The following is a 14,905-nucleotide window of genomic DNA, read 5'->3' on the forward strand; positions in this document are numbered from 1 at the left end:
ACACAAACAGTTACATTTCACTGGCATCGCAGGAAGAACACGCCCTGTTGGTGAGCTTCTGTCATCCCTGAGAAGGAGCTGCACCAGGAGCCCCAGCCACCAGGGACCAGCACAAGTAAAAAGTGAGTCCCGAGACAACACAGTGAGCAAGCAGGACTCCTGGCAGTGCCCCCGACCCCAGCCCTAACCAAGGTTGACACCTCCCCGCGCCTCCCAGGCAGGACAGGGCGGGGATTGGGGAGATCTGAGTTCTAGGCCTGGCTCTGCTATGACTTGCCCTCTGTGACCGTGGGCAACCTGGTCCTCACCACAGCAGGACGCAGAGCCCCCAGGAGCTGGTGGAAGGAGGGCTGGGAAGCAGCAACCTCTCCAGGAAGTGGAGCCGCAGAAGCGGCTACATTCTGTGGTTCGGCCCTGCACTACCGGCTGACTCCCCACAGGCTGAGGCTTGACTCTGAGGGGAGCCAGACACACCACGCCTGAGACTGGAACCTCTTCAACTCTGGGTGTGGGGGGACGATACTGGTTAAAGTGACAGAAAACGGATTAGTTCACAGAGGGGAACGAAAAGGGGAGGAACCTCAGGGGTTTTCCTACCTCGGCTGGGATATCAGGAGGTAAACATTTTCTTAAGTTTGGAAAGGAGTCCCTCCTTGTCCTCCCCAGCCTCAGGCCTAGCCTTGCCTCCTGCGGAGCTATCCATGGTGCTACCACCTGGGCACAAACAGCAGAGAGAACTGGGGTCAAGGGCGCACACCTCCATGTGTCCCATCCCAGGTCCCGCCTGGCTACCCAGGGCTCGCCACTGAAGGAGCCACCAAGCGCCACCCGGAGAGGAGAGGGGGCTGCACCCCGATTGGCCAGGGCTGCCCCGCCTGTCAGATGACTCAGCACTTCGGAGCATCCCAACTGCTCCTCGAGTCACTGGCCCTCGAAAGGAAGACAAGAAATAGAAAGGGACAAAAAGGAGCTGTCTCTACCTTAACAACCGTAATAGAAATAGAGCCAAGTGCCAGATGTCTTCTGGGCCAGGCCACACGGCATCCACATTAGCTCGTTCAATCCTTAGGCTAACCTTACAGGTAAATTCCACAGATGAAAAAACCAAAAACCAGAGGCACAAAGGGGTTAGGTGGCATGCCCAAGGTCACAGAGCCGGTAAGCAGGCAGGAGGCCCGAGATGAGACCCAAGCAGTCAGACGCCAAAGTCCAGGCTCTCACTCACCGGCTCTGAGAAGTGAAGAACACGCACCAAGACCAACCAACCAGCTTCCACAGCCTGTCGGGGCACACAAACCGTCTCCGGGACACCTGGGGGTCCCAGGACATGCGCACTTCTCATCTATGACAATGGCAGCCGAGGACCCTGTGTGTCACTGGGCAAGCATCTGGCTCCAAATGCTCCAGATAAAGGGAGGCTGATCTGCTGTTTCTTGAGGGCCCACTGAGAGCAACTCTGCTGCACTAACACATCGTTTTAAAGACCTGCCAACCACGAGGCAGAGGGCCAACTTGTTATGAGCTGGACTGTACTCAATATTTTTCATTGTGCTAGGAGAATTAGCACATCTCAACATGCTAGGAGATGTACATCAAGTACAGCACGCAGAGGGTACAAAATGGTCACGTCTCCAAGATCTCAGTCTAAGACGACTTTGTTGGTGAGAGGCCCAAAGCTCTGGGCAACAGGCCCCCAGCAGGGGTGGGGCAGGTTGTCCTGGGTACAGCCCCCAGGGCTGTCCTCTGGACCTGATGTGCTCTCCTAAGTCAGGAATGTCCTCAGAGAGATAGCGGTGGCCCCAAACAAGAATGTGCTGCCAGAGGTCTGAGCAACCACAAAAGCCCGATGCCCAGGGCTCCCCAGGTGAGGACCCGGGCACTGCACAATCACGGCGGCAGGCCCCTGGGAGAGGCATCCATGGCCGCACGTTACAAGGCCAGGTGTGCCCTCCTTCAGTCCTTCACGTCCCCTTTTCTTACATAAAGACTTAAGTAACAAAAAAGGACTCTCCTAACACAAAGGAATCCACAAACCAGAAATTTCCTGGGCCTCCTCGGACAAGGCAAGGCAAGGCAAAAGTATTGAATTTTGTTATGTCCTTGGTGAGGGGACAGCAAGTCTGTGTGTGTGTGCACGTGTGTGTGTGTCTCACACTATGAGTTACTGCTGCTGATGGAGCTTTTAACATGTGCCAGGTATCGTGCCAAATGCTTTATCCACATGATCTTATTTAATCACAGAAGAACCCTATGAAGTAGATGCTACTATTATCCCCAATTTATAGATAAGGCAACTGAGGCTCAGAAGTGAAGAAATTTGCCTAAGGCTTTATAGCTAAAAATGGCAGAGCTGGGACCTGAATCATTTGATAGCAGAACCCAAGCTCTTAACTATTAGTCACAATGGGGCACAGAAACACTCAGTGACCACCATCACCCCCACCTCCACTCTGCTGTCCCTGCAGTCATGCCCCGGGGCCACAGCGTTTGGCCAAAGCCTGGGAGAGCCAGAATAAATACCTAGTTAGCGGGTTAATGATTCAAAACCAAAAAATAAAACAGAACACAGACTCCTGGAAATTCTCACCCCCTGCCACCAGAACACATTCTTATCTCTCTCTATTTTAAATGTGGGCTCCTTCAGGAATAAGGCTTACTGACAGGGACATCAAAGGATTTAAACACTGAATTTAAAATTCTGAACCGAAAGTCAGGGATAAACTGTGAGCCTCTGTACACGGATGATGCAGTCTATACCTACATCACTTTTCTGGCCCATGGGAGGAGGGACGTGTCCTTATAGGATGTCCTGAGCACTCAGATGCCTTCTGGTTTCATTACAGGATACAAGCTGGCACATGATTCCTGCACTTAGGATAAACAGGAAATGCCCATGATCCCTCCAGCTGCACAGGCACTGCATGAGCGTTTCCAGTCTGCACCTTCAGGAGGTGACCAGAGCGGAGGGGCTGCTCAGCCAACCTCAGGCAGAGGTCAGACCCGAGGCACAGGACTCCTCTATCAGACCACACGTAGCTTGCCCGAGCAGGGGTTACATTTCCATCCCTCAGAAGGAAAATGAATTCAGATAAACTCAGCTAACAGGCGCTATGCACGTGCAGGGGATTCAAAGAGGACACGCTCCCAGCCTACAGGCAGCGATTCCCAGTCATAAGTGTTTGATGGCCCTTTACAAAATGAAGAATAACCAGGTAACATTCATTCTGGGAATGTGTACCACCTTTCTCCACAGTCACAAACCCCTAGTGTTATAAGCAAGGTCTAACACTTATTTGGGGGTTCAGTGCTTGCCCTGTCCTCCCCACTCACACTGTAAGCTGGATGGGGCAGGGACCCTGTCTCTCTGTGCATTGCTTCTTATCACGTGGCAAATGCTCAATGACCATCTGTGTGAAGAAACAGAGAAGCCAACAGGACTCCAGGATAACTTCTGAGGACTGGACCCACCCTACAGGTAGAGGTGCGGGTCTACACTCACAGCCTGACTCCCTGAGCCGTCTACACGCACAGACTGAGCCAGTGGAGCACCCCTTGTTCCACTAAAATGTCTCTTCCCTCATCTTCCTCTTGCCTCCACCCTGCCTAGATAAAGGGGCTCTATAGTCAACTGTCAGCTTGTCAGAGAAGAGAACGCAGTGGGATCCCCAAATAATGAGCTATGGAACAGGCTCCTACACGACAGCTAAGTGTACGTATGTGGGTTGTCACAGGAATTAATGATGATCCAGAAACACAAACAATGAGCCACACTGTCTCCAAACCCAAAAGGCCACGTGGTACCTCAGAGCACCCCAGGCCCCCGAGAGCACTAAGGGTCCCAAGCTCACTACGGTCTTCTGCTTCACAGACTGGGAATGAAGCCAGGGTCAGACATTAAGGTTTTCAGCAGGGGCTTTAGGGAACAAAAGTAAACAAGGGATGCTAAACCCACCAAAAACTTTACGTCAGTTTCCGACATAATTTTAACTATTCCAAATGCCTTCCCGTAATGAAAGCAAAGACACCCAGGAATCCATTTGTATCTGCAGTGACAGTCTCCGATGACTATCTCACTTAGAGGCTATTAAGAAATGACACTTTAGCCCAAGAACCACTGATGACTGCAAGCAACTGCTTCTAGTAAAACTTCAATGAAAGAGATTCAGGCTCTACTTAAATAAATAGGAGTCACCTTAAGGAAGTTGACAGGAGGGGAATTTTGTACACTGGTGTGTTTTCACACGTGGACCGCAAAGGTAACTTTCTTCACAGTGTAACAAGAGGCTTAACCACACCCAGGTAGCAGACTGACTGACAATGCATTCTTTGAAGCCATTACTAAGATTCTTAAATGCCTTTTAAAGAATTATGTCTGGCAGCCAAATTTCCCACTGGAATACAATTCTGAAATGACAACAGAAGTAGAAAAAATAATAATTCGGCATACTCATTTTACTTTATAAACACTTTTCACAAATGCATCCAATGCCTATGTAAAGTTATGCTATAGTTAGCAAAATTATGTCAATAAACATTTAAAGGAAGAACTGGCAAAGTGTCTGGCACACAGGAGCTTCCCAATAAATCCTGGCTGAACAAGGGGACAGGGAATGAGCTAACAGGACAAAGAACCATGAAAATAATGACGGTTCTAAGAACACTCATAAGCTGACTGCATGATCAACTCCCAATTTAAGCTCTCAGAAAGGGACTGAAGACAACAACTGGTGATGACTAATAACTGACATTCAAATATAGTGAACAAGGCCCAGGTGGACCTCAAGTTCCCAATGTGGGAGGGGGCACAGCTGAGAACTGGCTGCAGAACAAATCTCACATGCTCCATGACTGCGGAAAAATTTGGGACTCAGGAAGAAGCTAGAGGTGCATAAGTAGAGTTACATGGAACAACCATTCCCACTTCCTTTTAGTTCAAGGGATATTAACAGAAAATATGAAAAAAGTCTAAGAACGAAACCACTAAAATAAGTGCCCACTTGGTGCCTAGTTGGCCACAGACAGGATTTGTGGCAGCTGCTTTTTCACGGAGGACTTGGTCCCCTGGACTTAACAGGAACTCAGGGGACCTCGCTGGCAGTCCAGGGGTTGAGACTCCACGCTTCCAATGCAGGGGGTGCAGGTTCGATCCCTGGTCTGGTTACTCAGAACCCACAAGCCACGTGGCATAGCCAAAAAAACACAAAAAACAAAAACAAAACAGGAGCTCAGCCAAGTCCATGCAAAGGCTATTGCTGCTGGGACCCCCACCCCTACTCCGGGGCTTCAAGGCCAAGCCCCCACCCCCCACTCCAATCACCTGCTCTGAATGACCATACACTGATCTAATGCCATTCAAGCTCTGAGAAGGTGAGAGGCAGATCCAGGACCCAGACAAAAACAAAATGATGCAACGAGGAAGCAACATGTTGGGCAGCTGAAGCCAATTCACCTTTGGCACGGCCTGTCCTGGCCCCAGCAGAGGCCCAATCGACAGAGAACAGCGTTTTCTCAGCAGAGCAGCCCCATCCCATGGGAGGAGGGCTGTGGCTGAGGTTCCCGTGGTCAAAGCTTCTGCCTGTGGGCATTTTGGTATCAAATCACCAATATTTAACTCCACTCTACAGAGGGCCTATGATGTTTAAGCTCAGGGTAAATAAGGTGTTTTGTTTTTCATTGCCCTAGGAATTCAGAATTTAAGCCTGCTATGAACAGGCAGATTTGGGGTAATGTGACCACGGTCCTTCATTGCTGTAGTAGTTGTTTACAGGACACTCTGAAATCCTGGAGAAGCTTTCTGGGAGAGGAATGCATTAAGCCTCCCAACCCATCTTCTCCTTTAGTGGTTACAAGGTGATCTCAGGTAGGGATGTGCCCAAGGTCACAAGGCAAGTGGCAGAACCAAGGATAGAACTCAGGAGAGCAGCCCTCTGAGACACACAGCTGATACCTGGCAGGAAGCATCGTGGAACTTGCTAACCTCGGCAAGCAGCACAGGTGCAGAGGAAGGGGGAACAGCTTTACTCTGGAGCGCGGCTGCCCCTGCCGTTCCTAGCCCTCAGCTCCCCTCTTTCTACTCTGCTCTGCCCAAGTGGAAACCCCAACACGCTTCTGAACCGTCCACCCTCCGAGGGGCTGGGGGCTCCCACAGGTCGCTGGGCCACCTTACCAGTGCTTGTGTTGGTGACGCCGTTCACTGTCCCCTCCACATCGGTCTCATCCTCAGCGTAGCTCAGAATCAGGCTCTGCTGCCGGCTTGTCAGTCTCCTGTGGACCGAGCACAGTCAGTGTCAGAGTGCTTCCTCTGGGCAGCTTTTTAAAGGACGTGGACGCGGCCAGTCCCCATGCAGCATGTGGGAAATGCAAGACCCGCAACCCAGGCACAGGACACACCCTGAATCCAAGAGCCCACGCCCTCAAAGCTTCCGTAAAATAAACCTCCTGTACTACCCTAACTTGTTCTAAACAACTGCCACTGTGGCTATGCTAAATAGTTTACAGGGGGGAACAAAATGGAAATGATCTAATTAAAGAGAGGGCTGGAAACCCAGTCCTCCCAAGTGGAGTCTGGCATGCCCTGCTCCGGATGCCCACAGCTCCCGGCTTGGACTTTTCTCCCAGACACCGCAGACATCACCCACCACTATCTGGTTATAGGTCTCTCCCACCAGATGGCAGGCAACCTGAGAACAATAATAACAAAATCAACAGCTGCAGCAATAGCTAAGCATTCCCTATGGGTTATTCCTTTAATCTTCCAGCAACTCAACGAGGTCGAGCTTTTGTATTACGTCCACTTTCAGAAGGAGCGCCCGGGCAGGACACACTTGACTTAGAGGGAGAAGTAACCTGCCTAAGCCTCAGCGCTTATGGCAGCAGTCACACAGGTCGGGCAGTCGGGCTCGGCGCTGAACCACCATGCCGCTCAGCACCAACTCAGCAGGTAAGAAGCCCTCAAGCGGCTCCTGCCCAGTGCTGAAAGCTGCAGAGATCGGGCGGGCCTCGCCACAGCTGAGCAGCGCTTACTTTGGAACTCTGATCTTGATGTGAATGTAGTGATCGCCATAGCCATAGCTGTTAATCCGGGGGATGCCTTTCCCGCTCATGCGAATCTTCTGGTCTGACTGAGTCCCAGGGGGAATCTATAAAGAAAGAAAGGAATCTCTGGTTTTCCTTGGTTTCCAGTTGCCCAAATGAAAACATTTCACTACGTGAAGACAATCTTATTCCCAAAAAGAACTCCATTCAGGTTTCTAGACCAAACCCACCAGACACCACACGGAAACTGGCTAAGCCAGGTCCATCCCGAGCAGAGCCTGTGACGGCCTTGAGGGCAGGGAGTCTGGGGCGGCAAGCCCAGAGCAGGAGTGAGGGAGCATGGAGAGCAAGACCTGGGAGGAGGCAGAGCCAACTGGGGCACCACTGAGGCTGCTCCCCGGCCCGGCAGCAGTGGACATGGCCCGGGAGCTCCCTTCCCTGCCAAGTCACACCCAAGGCACAGCCAACACTCCTCCTTCCCCCCCACACCCAGCTTGTCTCCTCGAATCCCCGACAGGCTGGCTGTTCCCAGGTTCCAGCCACTTCTCAGCCATTTCCCGTTTCAGAAAAAAAGAACAAGGAAATACAAGGGTGGCGAGGCCACACTTGTCCTCTTACCATCACGTTGATGGTCTCATACAGGCCCTGCGCTCTGGCGGTGCCTCCCAGAATGGCCTGAGCTATGGAAATGAAGAGGTCGGAGTGGATGTCTGCACCGTCCCTCCGGAACACGGGGCTTTTCTGCACCTACAGCCAAGCACGAGAGGGGGTTACGCTCAGAGAAGTTGTTCTGGAGAGCGGGCAACAGACGCATCTCAGCAGCTCAGAGCACAGCGTCAGGGAGAGAATGTACTTTCAGGGAGAGAATGTACTTTCACCAAAGCAACCACGCCCCCAGGCTCTGGGAGTTACAGGGCAGGTTCCTACTCCACTGCAATGCAAGAGTGTCATCTCAGATCAAGCTGTTCAACTGTTGAGGGAAGTAAAAAAGTAAAATCAGCTTCTGAACATTAAAAAAATAAAAATCTTTATTGGAAAGTATAAAGAAACACAGACTAATACAATCTACAAAGGCGAAAACGGTTTACTTTCCAGAGTCATTTGGTACAAACTACCTTCAAGTCAGACTGACAACACTGGAATTATTCTGATTTTATAAGCACTATTTTTTGTGTGTCAAAGACGTTCTTTGCCTTCCAGTGATTTCTTCTTTTTTTCTTCTCTATCATCAGCTGCGAACAATCTGAATTCTCTACCAAGCCTTCCTTATAGATTGGCTTCCAGCCCGCTGCCTTTGTCTTCGATTTCTCAGTCTAGAAGACTCACCCTTTACATTATTTTTTTGTTTTAAATTATAAAATATTTCACATATACGTAAACCACCAAAGTAAATAACACACGGTGTTTCCACAACCCAGCTTAGGTAACAGAACATTAGGACACAGGTGACTTCTCCCCACCTCCAGCTCACCCCTCCAGAGTAACCAGGCCAATTTAGTAGGTATCATTCCTACAAGCATCTGTTTACTTTTCCTACATGTTTACATGCCCCTAAACAATACATAACACCACCTCACATGGTTTAAAGTTTTACACAGATGACCTCCTTCCCGCGCCCTGCAACCTGCTCTCTCCCTGTTCGTAACTGAGAAGTCCCAGGACATCTCATGCTGACATGTGTAGCGCGAGCCTCCTGCTCTGAGGTGCCCTGGGCCCACAGTGCAGACCACTCACCATTCTCCTCTCCAAGGACAGCAGACTGTTGTCACTGTCTCGCTGTTGTTAACGAGGCTGTCACACACCCTGCCTCTGCGAACTGCACCTCCTTGGGTACACGTCTGGTGGAATCGCTGGCAGAAGGCGCCACCTCCTCTCATGTTTCCCTCACCTCAGAAAAGTGGGTTTGCCCTGCACATTGTACGTAAAACTGTAGCTGTGGCACTGTTTGTCCCTATGAACAATTTGATACATAAAAAATACAAGATGTTTTCTGTATTTTTATGAGTCCAACTTGTAAACACCTCGAGGAAACTTTGTTCTCTCCACATTTAGCACAAAAGCTTGATGTAACACACGTTTAATCACCCTGTCAAAGTGGCCACTGCTCATCTTGGAAACTCAGATGGCCAGACACTCTGGGAAGCTCCTACCTCTCCTATGAGAAGCCTGGGCCATACCCTCTCCAGGAGAGCAAGGGCCTGACAGAAGCTGTGCAAACAGAGAACCTACCCTGAATGTGATGAAAATTTCTCTTTTTCCTACAGGCATCCTCACAGTCTGGCCATCCTCGACTCCTGTAAGTAAAAACAAAAGTTCAAAAGAGAACGATTATTTTGGGACCTCCCAAGGCATTTTCTATGCTAGATCCATTTACAACCCACCAACTTACTCATTTCTGTTTCCTGTTAACAAGGAATAACACAACTACCGAAGATAGCAACAAGTATAACTTAAAACAAGAATAACTTTCCAAAGGTGCAACATACAATAATTGATAACTGAACAAAAGCCCCTTCTATTCATTTCTTCGGTTTACTGCCAGGTCCACCTCGTATCTCAGTGAGTTTAGAGTCTAATCGGGGTGACAGCTATTAGCCAAATAACAATACTAACAAATGTATCGCTACAAACAGAGACGTGTTCTTAGAAAGAAAAGATCACAGCTCCAGACAAAGGAACATCTAAGGAACAGGGAGTGTTCCAGAAGGCTCCCCTGGGGAAGTGACACTTGAGCTGGGAGCTCCGGGAGAACAGAGTTAACCTACTGAAAAGAAGGTGGACAGTGAGCTTCAGTCACCGGGGAATGGCGTATGCAAAGGCTCTGTTCTGGGAGGCAGGGGCTACGTGAAAGTCAGGAAGCTGCAGGGCAGGTAATGAGGGGGAGACTAAAAAGAGCGGAGGCTGAGACCAGCAGGGGCTGGAAGGGGAGGCCATTTCTCGGCCCCTGAGAGTCACTGCAGTGTCTTCAACAGGATGAGAGACATGACCAGACCACACAGTGGAAACACTACCCTAGGAACAGGAGCCAGTTAGGGAGAGCAGGCACAAGCTGGCCCTGGGGGCAGGAGGAGGGGGTGGTGTTGCCCACTGGGCTGTCAGTGGGGACGACATTGGCCTTGGGACAGAAGATGGAGGAGATGGGGGAGTCCTTCACACAGAAGCAGAGCGGTCACATCGGGTTCCATCTCCCCACATGACATGGGTGCAGATTTTAAGGATAACTGGTGCAGTGGAAAACGCAAGGAGACCCTGGTTCCTCCTCGAGTTTGGGCTCCAGAAACAAGGACACGATGGCCCCGGCTCCCAGCCCCTGTGCGTGGAGGAGCCCCAGACCCACCGGCAGGCACAGGGATCACCACCTTCTTCTTCTGCTTGGCTTCTCCTGCTCCTCTGCACACCACACAAGGAGACGTGATGATGGAGCCCCGGCCACCACACCTCCGACATGTGGAGCGCATCACAAAAGGGCCTGTATTTATGGTTTCCTGATAAAAAGAAGAAAAATGGGAGCCTTAGACACCGGTAAACCCTGACAGCGAGGTCCTGGGACCACAATGTGCACGAGAAACATTTCACCAAAGATTCACGTGTTGCGTGCACATGCGCTAAAACATACTGCCTAAAGACACAGGTGCAGGCGCTCAAACTGTTAATCTGACTTAGAGCGCACCGACTTCTGAATCCCAAACCACAAACCTGATTATATGAGGCTGAAAAATGAGATGCTGCCTCTCTACAGAAGTTCCCGAAACTCCTGGGAGCTGAGCAAATATGCTTTAAAAAGAGTACCCCCCCCCATTACAAAAGGGACAGCTGGGAAAGCAGAGAAAGAAAGAGGAAAGTGACGACTGGATGCAACCCCCACCCAGAGCTGCCATTGCCCACTCCAAGGGAGAAGCAGCACTGGCCTCTCTGTCTCCCAGGGCCCCCCCACTGTCCCCAGCCCCCATCACAGGTACCCTGGGAGCAAGGAGGCAAGCTGCTCCTCTCGCAGGTACTGGTGCTGCTCATGCTCCCACCCAGGGGTCTCTTCTTCCCCACCCCCCCCAGCCCCTCCCACCCCAGTCCTCCAGGAGCCTCCCCGGCTCCCAGCCCCTCGCACAGCTGGTGGGGCCTTACAATTTGTGGCCACTCCCATCAGCTCCTCACTGGGCACTGGAAATCGGTTACCTTTTTATTTAACCTAACATCCTTGGGGGTTCTTTTCTTGGTAAATTATCAAATACCTGTTTTTATAGCAAATCAAAGGATACAAACATATATTAAAAAAATTATTAATCTCCCCCCTCATCGTGATTCCCAAGGTGACCAGCTCTTGGTAGCTCAGTTTGAGGTGTTCTTTCCCACAACTCGCTCACTCACTCTCTCTTCTCTCCATAAAAAACTTTTTAAGTAAAAATTTTATAATGACAATATATTATACTATCGCTCTGCAACTTGCTTTCCCTTTCATCTTCATGATACATCATGAACATTCCTCCAGACCAATATATATAGATTTCAATTTCCATTTTAATATTTAATTTTTGTTTCGGTGAAGAAAAAAATCTCTTCACATAGATCCTTCTGTTCTGATGTCTTAATTCTTTTTTCTAAGACAGAGTCCCAAAGGTGGACTTGCTAGGACAAATATTTATTAAAATTAAAATTTTATGTGCTAGGTACTTCCCTGGTGGTCCAGTGGCTAAGACTCCCAATGCAGGGGGCCCAGGTTCGATCCTTGGTCAGCGAAATAGATCCCGCACGCCGCAACTAAGAGTATGCATACCGCAACTAAAAATCCCGCATGCCGCAACTAAGACCCGACACAGCCAAATAAATAAATAAATAAAAAGACTTCTTAAAAAATACAATACAATTTTATGTGCTATATTTATTTGAAAAGGTCCTATGTGCGTATGGTACAAAATTCTAAAGTAGGGACTTCCCTGGTGGTGCAGGGGTTAAGAATCCCCCTGCCAATGCAGGTTCAAGCCCTGGTCCGGGAAGATCCCACATGCCGCAGAGCAACTAAGCCCGTGCGCCACAACTACTGAAGCCCATGCGCCTAGAGCCCATGCTCTGCAACAAGAGAAGCCACTGCAGTGAGAAGCCCATGCACCACAAACAGAAATAGCCCCCGCTCGCCGCAACTAGAGCAAGCCCATGTGCAGCAACGAAGACCCAACATAGCCAAAAATAAGTAAATAAATAAATTTATTTTAAAAAAAATTCTAAAGTAAAACATGAAGGTACGGTGAAAAGTTAAATGTCCCCCTCACCCCTGGCCCCTAACCATTCCAAGTACCTTCCATAGATGCACAGCTATAGTGATATACTTGTGTATCCTACTTTTACAGACACACATTTCAAGCCATCCATCTGTGCATTACAAGTTTTCAATAAGCCCAGGTAGCATACCATGCACACAGTTCTGTGGCTTTTGCTATTTTGTTTTTAACAATTTAATAATCTCAGAGAGCACTCCTCATCAGTGTATTTTTCAGACAACTCACTCCTGGTGGTCACTGAGGCTGTCCAGTCCTTTCTTATTACACACAGGCTCCAAGGGACACCCTGTACATGTGCTATTTTCCAGGTGTGATCTATAGGCTACATACGCACAGAGAGAGGCATATGTGCAGGTGAACAGCCACTGCAGCTGTGGCCAGGGTGGTTTCCACATCCACCATCAGTGCACACGAGTGCCACGTCCCACAAGCCTGTCAGCAGGGCCTGAACCCATCTCTGAAATGTGTGGCGAACTTCAGGCATCTCCTTGGCTCCACCTGCACTTCCCTGATCGCCAGCAAGAAACATTTGCTGGTCACTTGCATTTCCTCTTCTCACCTTGACCTGTTTTTCTAATGAGCTGTTAGTCTTTTTCTCAATATTCTGAAAGAGCCCTTTACATATTAGGAATACTAATCCTTTAGCTATGTCTTGCAAATTTTTTTCCCCAATCTCAAACATTACATTTTGAGAGAAATACACTTCAGCTTGTCTTATCTCAATGTTCACCTAAGAAATGTGAAAAAAGAAAGTCATAGCAATTCATGGCCTTGGAGAAAGGACCTTAGACGTGAGAGGGAATTAGGATCAATAAAAAGTATCTGTAGGGAATTCCCTGGCAGTCCAGTGGTTAGGACACGGAGCTTTCACTGCCGAGGGCCCGGGTTCAATCCCTGGTTGGGGAATTAAGATCCCATAAGCTGCCTGGCGCAGCCAAAAATGAAATAAAATAAAAAATAAAATAAAAAGTATCTGTAACAAGTGGCAGCAACTCAACTCACAAAACTGTAACCACAGGAATCCTCATCCTCTCCAAGAGCGCCCTCTAGAGGAATTTAAGCACAACTTCACTTTCTCAGACTAAGCTGTAGGAGTATTTACAGGTAACTCTGGGCACACCCATCAGTGGACTATTATTTAGCCATCAAAAAGAATGTTTAAAAATATTCAAAGATATGGAAAAATGCTTTCATTATAATAAATGAAAAAAGGGAAAAATTGCATGTATGATTCTGAACGTTGAAAATTATATACAAATAGGCAAAAATATATTCAAAGTCAAAAGACAAATACAACTAAAATCATTGGCAAAGGACTAATTCAATTAATTTATAAAGGGCTTCTACAAATGAATAAGAAAAAGACCAATTACTCAATACAAAGAAGGACAAAAGATGGAATACATGCAAAAAAACAAAGGCTCTCAAATCTTAGAAAAGATATTCTACTTCACACGTAATAGATACCTGTATATTCAAAAAATGAATATGAGGAATGACACTATTCAAAGGTATCCGTTGTCTATAACATGAAAAAAATAAGAACCACCTAGGCATCCAGCAACAGGGGCCTGCCTAAACAAACGGTGATGTGTCCATATAAAGGAATACCGTGGCCATAAGAAGACTGAGGCAGGGACTTCCCTGGTGGCGCAGTGGAATGATGGGGACACATCAAAAGAATACAGGAGCCAGCCAGAAGACACTTCCACAGGCCAAGTCAGGGACAGTTTGAGCATCAAAGTAAGTAATACTAATGACAGCTCAGTGAATAAAATAAGAATCCATGAGTTCATACTGATATGAATGAAAGAATGAATAAATAAATGGAGAAGAAAAAGCTCTTCCTTTCAGTAGAATGACAATAAACAAAGAAGGGATGTTGCAATCAGAAAAGCACCATTTAGGGAGATTGGGATTGACATATATACACTAATATGTATAAAAAAGATAACTAATAACAATGTGCTATATAAAAAAATAAATAAAATTCAAAAATTCCAAAAAACCCTTAAAAATCAAAAAAGAAAATCACCATTTAGCAACAGTCACAATAATCCCTGATTTAGGCAAGACTGATCCATGGATGCTGTAACTATTGGGTATAAGTTTGATGAGGAACAGGATATTTATATAGTGTCAAGGTACCTCACAACTTCCTTGTTAATTTCAATGGGAAAAATAATAAACTTTATAATGAAGAAACCCGGTGGACACTACCTTAACTGATTGTGAACAAATGTAACATCACCACTAATGAGACAAACTGACACCTCATGACTCCTGCAATGATCCATGAAAAGGGCACTACATGTCTGGTGTTTCTGCAAAAAATGCATAATCTGAATTTTATCAGGATAAAACATCAGATGACCTAAATGAGGGACATCCTACAAAGCAGGTCTGTAATCCTAAAAAATGTCAGTTGTCATAAAAGAAAGACTGAGAAGTCATTCCCGATTAAAGGAGACAAAAGATATGACAACCAGATACTATGCAAGATCACAGACTGGATACTGGGCTTGTGGAAAAAAAGAACATTATAAGGACAACTGAAAAAATCTGAATTGTACAGATAATGGTATTGTATCAACATTAAA

At 47.8% G+C, this 14,905-nt stretch overlaps 1 protein-coding gene across 6 annotated transcripts in view; it reads right to left on the reverse strand.

The window, feature by feature from the left end:
- The window catches only part of DNAJA3 (DnaJ heat shock protein family (Hsp40) member A3), a 31,076-nt gene that overhangs the window by 1,239 nt on the left and 14,932 nt on the right, over positions 1–14,905 (reverse strand). The window contains exons 6-13 of one of the 6 annotated variants that reach the window (XR_010934983.1): positions 10,373–10,520; positions 9,265–9,329; positions 7,654–7,782; positions 7,024–7,139; positions 6,167–6,264; positions 5,450–5,575; positions 4,998–5,154; positions 598–714 (exon numbers count right to left, since the gene is read on the reverse strand). Coding sequence is in view for 5 of the 6 variants with exons in the window: in XM_067706781.1 (XP_067562882.1) it covers positions 4,359–4,404; positions 4,998–5,154; positions 5,450–5,575; positions 6,167–6,264; positions 7,024–7,139; positions 7,654–7,782; positions 9,265–9,329; positions 10,373–10,520 (885 nt within the window). In the remaining variant the exon portion in view is untranslated. Of the gene's footprint in view, positions 1–597; positions 715–4,132; positions 4,405–4,997; positions 5,155–5,311; positions 5,576–6,166; positions 6,265–7,023; positions 7,140–7,653; positions 7,783–9,264; positions 9,330–10,372; positions 10,521–14,905 lie in introns of those variants that run through there. The other 5 variants (XM_067706781.1, XM_067706783.1, XM_067706784.1 and 2 more) reach the window with 5 other exon arrangements.

The sequence above is a fragment of the Pseudorca crassidens genome, chromosome 15, assembly GCF_039906515.1.
Source record: "Pseudorca crassidens isolate mPseCra1 chromosome 15, mPseCra1.hap1, whole genome shotgun sequence".
Taxonomy (NCBI): domain Eukaryota; kingdom Metazoa; phylum Chordata; class Mammalia; order Artiodactyla; family Delphinidae; genus Pseudorca; species Pseudorca crassidens.